We start from the raw sequence: 6,000 nt of genomic DNA, 5'->3' as shown, positions 1-6,000 counted from the left end.
TTCCCAAACACAAAATGTGTAGAAATATAAGGAAGAAACGTTTTTTTATTTCCAAAAAAAAATTAAAAGGTTTTTTTTTTTGGAAGGGAAATAAAAAAACCTTCCTTCTGGCATGTCTCCAACAATTCTCGCGGACCATAAATCAACCCGTCACGGGCCGGACGTGGCCCGCGGGCCGCCTATTGGGGACCCCTGCGCTACGGTATAAAAGAAGGTATGGTCTTGCTCCTTGATTGCGATGCCGGCTCATCTCCTATAGGTGGCGCTCTCCACATTCCGTGTTTGTTTGGCAAATTTCACAAGTCCAAGGTGATGGGCTCCAAGCCCAACATTCGTTTGTTTGATATTGATCTGATATTCTTTCTCAACCTATAACAAAAGGGCGATGAAATCATCTCTCATCTTGGAACAAAATATTAAACACGTTAGGTAAATGAACAGCTTGACTTTACAGTGGTTTGTTTGTCTTCTGAAAGACTCCTGACATAATGGCTCTTATTATCCTCATCTGGTCATCAACCTCATGAGTTTATTTCTGTGTCAGCCTTTCTTTGTTTATCTATTTATTTTATTTTATTTATTTTATTTTTTATTTTTTTGCATTGTATTCTATTCAGACTATAATTAAGTGTGGACTCTTCCCTGCGCTGAAACTGACCTTGTATGGTTACAATGTAACAAACGATCGCACGTGATAAGACATGAATAAACAAAATATGCTCAAAAAAAAGTTTCAAAAGTGATCGTCTCCTAGCAACAGGTTACGAAGAGATGGGGGGGGTCACGCTTGGCGCCAGAAACGATGACGGGTGTTTTATTTTATACGTCACGTCACGGGGCACCCCTCGCCCCCCCGGCTGGTGTCACGTGACTGCGCGCCGACGGCTGCCAGCGGCTGCCAGCTGATCGCAATCATCACGTTTCACTGACAACCCCGCGCTGGGCGCACCTGCTCCCCCGCCCCGCCCCGCCCCCCCCCCGCGAGAGACGTGACGCGGCGACTGTCGGGAACATTCGAGAAAGCGTTCGCCACCTTCGGTAAAAAAGACATAAAATCACTAAATGTTAAACGTTGTTCTGGCCGCCGCACCGTCGACTGCCCGCCTGCCCGAATCCTAAACTAGCTGCCCGCTGTTCAGTAAGTTGAGCCGTTGGAGGATTTCCATTGAAATTCTCCTTCCGTTGTGTTGCTTGGTCACATGCGTCGCGTCGCGTCGCGGCGGGGGCGGGGCGGGGGGGGGTCGTGTGTTTAAAAAGATGTCCTCTCAGAAAGCTGGACAATGACCTTCACAGTTTGTTTGCACGCTTTGTCCTGTTGCCACGTCCAGGTTCTGAGAGCGTCCTCCATCACCACCGCGGCTGGCCTTATCTGTTTTATGGGCGGCGCGGTGGTTAGCGCGGCCCTGGGCCAGTGGCGCCCCCAGAAATGTTTCATGGGGGGGGGGGCAAATGGGGCCACTGAAAATCTTGGGGGTGGCACACCAAAACCAAACGCCATGGCTGAATTTCGGGAATTCTGGGATGCTGTTGTAGTGTACTGTATAGGCTAGTGGAAAACTGTCAATGTGAGAGTTAAGAAACATATTTAAATGAACAGCACCTAATGTAAGATATCAGATAGAAGCATATTATGCATAATCAGAAGCATATTCTGCATATGCGACTCGTGGCTGGGGGGGGGGCCAGGGATAGTATCAGGGTGGCCCTGGCCACCCCTTGGGGGCGCCACTGCCCTGGGTTCGAGCCCCGGGGTAGTCCAACCTTGGGGGTCGCCCTGTGTGTGGAGTCTGCATGTCCTCCCCGTGTCTGCCTGGGTTTCCCCCCCACAGTCCAAACACGTGTAGGTCAGCTGACTCGGCCGTACTACATTGTCCCTAGGTGTGTGTGTGTGTGTGTGTGTGTCTCGGCCCGGTTTGGCTAATGGATGGATGGATATTTATTTTATTGTTCTGTGTCTAGGTAGTCAGCTTGGTGGCCCCACAGTAGCCCACGCCGTGATGGAGCTGAGTGAGCTTGAGGAGCAGCTGCTCCGCTGTGCTAAAGAGGGCAAGTGTTCCCCTATCCAGAGACTTCTGCAGCTGAGGGTTGGCCAAGACCACCGTGTCAACATCAACTGCAGAGGCAAGTGAAATTGCTTAATCCTAAAAAAACAAACAACAATGGAAATGAACATATTAAGAATTTGTGGTAAAATGGTTGCGAGTTTTTGATTCCACCTTCTGTCTCTTTAGCAAAGGGTGAAGTCAGTGGAGGATGGACGCCCCTCCATTTGGCCTGCTATTTTGGCCACAAGGATGTTGTGGAGGAGTTACTAAAGGTAAAGGAGCAGACAGGTGCTGAATCCTCTGGCAGCACGTTCAAAGCATTGATCACCTCACTGTTGACCTGTTATATAAGTGTTTTGCAATCAAAGTGTAATTTGTTGTGAATGTATTCTCAGGCTGGTGCTGATGTAAATTTGCAGGATGACACTGGCGACACCCCTCTTCACAAAGCCGCCTCCACTGAAAAAAAGGTGGGAAAAGTCATACGTATTCTCGTCTTTGGTTCCCTGTCAGGTTGTGTGCCGTCATCAGTGATGCAGGATTTGTTCTAAGCCTCGTTGTCAGCAGGACTCTGATCATTTTGAATCGCTGTCAGAGATATGATTAATTCCCTTCATTTTTACCAACTGAGGGTTCTGTGGGATATTAAAATACACGAGCGATACTGCCACCCCCATTTCCCCCAAAAAGGAAATGTGCCAATCACTTATTTGCAATGGACCCTACAGGATGTTGTTCTGTTGCTGCTGCGATACGACGCCTGCTCCAACATAATCAATGGAACAGCCCAAATCCCCAAAGACATCACAGAGGATGATGAGATCAGCACCATGCTTGAGGGTATGTGAGCGAGTATGGCTGTGTAAGGGACTACACAGCAGAAATAAGCAATAGCCTCTCATTACAACAGGCAAACTGCCCTGGTTTTGAAAGCAGCATTTCATTTCTGCAGCTGCAGCGAGAAGAGAGGCGAGACGTCAGGAGGAGAAGCTTCTGGGAGCAGCCAGAGAGGGAGACATCTCCACCCTGTCCAAGCTGGTCAGTATCTGACCGACAGCTAACCTTTGATGAACTACTACTACTACTTTTGGCTGCTCCCGTTAGGGGTCGCCATCACTTCCTGTCCTCTGCATCTTCCTCAGTCACACCAGCCACCTGCATGTCTTCCCTCACCACATCCATAAACCTCCTCTTTGGCCTTCCTCTTCTCCTCTCCCCTGGCAGCTCCATATTCAGCATCCTTCTCCCAATATACCCAGCATCTCTCCTCCACACATTTCCAAACCATCTTGGACATGTGATAACCTCTGTGATAACCATATATATGATAATCATAACCTCCGATGAACCTCACCGCAAAATATCCACACAGTCATTTAAGATGGGAACCTTCACATACTATACATTCATTATACTTGATGAGTTAAAGTATCGCCATCTTGTCAGCCCCTGAACTTATAATTGAAGATGTCACCTGTTGGTTCAATTATCTGATGACACACACACAACACAATGTTAATGTGGTTTTACAGATAAGTTTCCTGGCAGGTTACACATGTCATGTCAGTAGATATCTACATCTATTGCTTCGTCAATTTTTTGCCCATGCTTCACACAGCTCTAATTTCTATCCTGCAGCTCAACGGGAAAAACGGTCCTGATATACACTGCAGGGATTTGGTGGGTAATACGCCCTTACACTGTGCGGCCTACAGGGGGCAGAAGCAGTGTGTTGTAAAACTGCTCAAGTCTGGAGCCAACCCCAGCATCAAAAACAAGAATGGTATACCCATTAGAATTAACCATACAAAACCATGTTTATTATATCTGTTTGATGCAAGTAATCAAGACAGTTTTATGTGAAACTGCATTAATGTGTTTTCAAAGAAGTTATTATATCAGGCCCTCACTGATGGCTACCGGTGTAATGGCAATTGTTCCTATACCAAGTGGGGCACAGGGTACTTATCAATGTATTGAGCAGCTGGCTGTGTTGCAGAGAAGACAGTGTTTGACCTGGCTGGTGATGAACTGGGACAGATTCTGGACGAGTGGCAAAAAAAAGTGAGTGAAGAAAGAAAAAGTAATAATTTATCTTCTCTCTTAGTATTTATTGCTGGTCCCACACAGGTACAATTAGGGCAATTACTACTACTATGACTACTACTTTCGGTTGCTCCTGTTAGGGGGCGCCACAGTGGATAATTAGTTTCCATCTCTTCCTGTTCTCTGCATCTTCCTCTCACACCAGCCACCCGCATGTCCTCCATCACCACATCCATAAACCTCCTCTTTGGCCTTCCTCTTCCCTGTCAGCTCCATATTCAGCATCCTTCTCCCAATATACCTAGCATCTCTCCTCCACACATGTCCAAACCATCTCAATCTTGTCTCTCTTGCTTTGTCTCCAAACCGTCCGACCTGAGCTGTCCCTCTAGTTTTCCCACACAGGTACAATTAAAGCAATTATAGTGCAGAATTAATTTGCATGAGCTAGAGCTGAAACCATGTAGTCTCATCCCCGTTCCAATAAGACATGGCCGGATTGACTTGCCAGGGGACCCCAAGGCAAAAATGTACCGTTGGCCACTACAAACCCAACTGACTGTCCACTCTCTGTACATTCACAATGTACAGAGAGTGGACAGTCAGTCGGGACTCCTTCTCAAGACCCCTATCATGTCAGTGATATTGTGTTTAAGTGGTATATACTCTAACCCAATCTACATTATGATCTTCTCAAAAGGATAAGAGCAATGCACTACATAAGTTTGAAGGTCCTCTTTGGAAGGTATGTTCTGTAATGGATGTGATTGTTTCAACAAACGTATTTCTACCAAGAGGCATTTTTACAGAGAATAATCGTCTTTGTCCTTTGACAGCGTTCACGATTTCTTGGCTGGCGCTCCCACTGGATTGTTATTGAGGATGGAACTCTATCCTGGTATCCAAGACAGTGAGATATTTTTTCATGGAGGTTTTTTCCCGCTAGATAACTTTTCCAAATACATAAGAACATACATACTGCAATACAGAGGTTTTCAATTTAGGAGCTATCCTTGAAGCCCTACAGCTCTTTGTTTGGCATTATTCAATAAAAAGAAACATTCATCCACTCGTAACTAGCTCATGTCCGGTAATCTCTATCTGAAATGAAAGCAAAGTGTATTATTTTCCAAATAAATCCTCTTTGGCACCAAAGGACAGTAGTTCTGTAGCAATGACTACATTTGTAGGAAGTTGAATCTATCTTGTTTTATGTCTGATGTATCTTTAAATCTCTCGTCTTTGCAGAACTGATGCACTGGCTGGCGTCAGGAAGCAGGGCTTCAAATCTCTAACAAAAGCTTATTACATGGTAGGTAGTAGAGGTTGTGCTGTCCTTCAATCATAGGCGCTGCAATAACAAACTCCTACATGCTAGTTTTCATGATTAGTGGTGTGGCTGTAATATCTTTGTCTTGATCGATGTATTTCCAGATCAAATCATGGGATAATTGCTTCTTCTCTCTCAAGTGCTTTGATGACTCCGTCCATCACTTTAAAGTCTCTTCGACGACTGACGCAGTGGCAACAAGAAAAGTGAGATGTCATCTACCTCATATTTACAACTAATATACCCTATACATATGGGGGGGAAAAAAACATAAGGGAAGATGGCGACACAAATTCACGTTTGCCGCAGCCTCACCCAGTACCATCCATGCAGTGTCTTTGTCCACGTCTGCGTCTTAAGTTTGTCTTTGATGGCTGGGAGAGCTGGCACTGGATCGGCAGGGAGAGCTTGGTCTGCAGCGTCCTGTGGGCCCAGGGATCACGGCCCTGCCTGGAGCTGTGCCTCAAGAGGTAACACCGAGGGTGCTCTGACAGGATGCAGGGCGGGCTAAGCTAACTGCTAGCCTATGCAGACTGGCAGTTCCGATAACACCGAGGGCAGTCTTGCGCCGGCCTCGCC

At 46.4% G+C, this 6,000-nt stretch overlaps 1 protein-coding gene across 1 annotated transcript in view; it reads left to right on the top strand.

Moving 5' to 3' along the window:
• The first annotated feature begins 1,997 nt into the window (after positions 1-1,997).
• LOC130123980 (oxysterol-binding protein-related protein 1-like) overlaps positions 1,998-6,000 on the top strand; it is a 43,600-nt gene continuing 39,597 nt past the window's right edge. The window contains 11 exon segments of the mRNA XM_056293325.1: positions 1,998-2,133; positions 2,244-2,317; positions 2,441-2,515; positions 2,774-2,885; positions 2,998-3,083; positions 3,684-3,828; positions 4,045-4,109; positions 4,792-4,836; positions 4,928-5,001; positions 5,340-5,403; positions 5,526-5,627. Of these exon segments, the coding sequence (XP_056149300.1) occupies positions 1,998-2,133; positions 2,244-2,317; positions 2,441-2,515; positions 2,774-2,885; positions 2,998-3,083; positions 3,684-3,828; positions 4,045-4,109; positions 4,792-4,836; positions 4,928-5,001; positions 5,340-5,403; positions 5,526-5,627 (978 nt within the window).

Source organism: Lampris incognitus, chromosome 14 (assembly GCF_029633865.1).
Source record: "Lampris incognitus isolate fLamInc1 chromosome 14, fLamInc1.hap2, whole genome shotgun sequence".
Classification (NCBI taxonomy): domain Eukaryota; kingdom Metazoa; phylum Chordata; class Actinopteri; order Lampriformes; family Lampridae; genus Lampris; species Lampris incognitus.
Note: the sequence above shows the minus strand (reverse complement) of the source record. Positions and strands in the feature narration are given on the sequence as shown.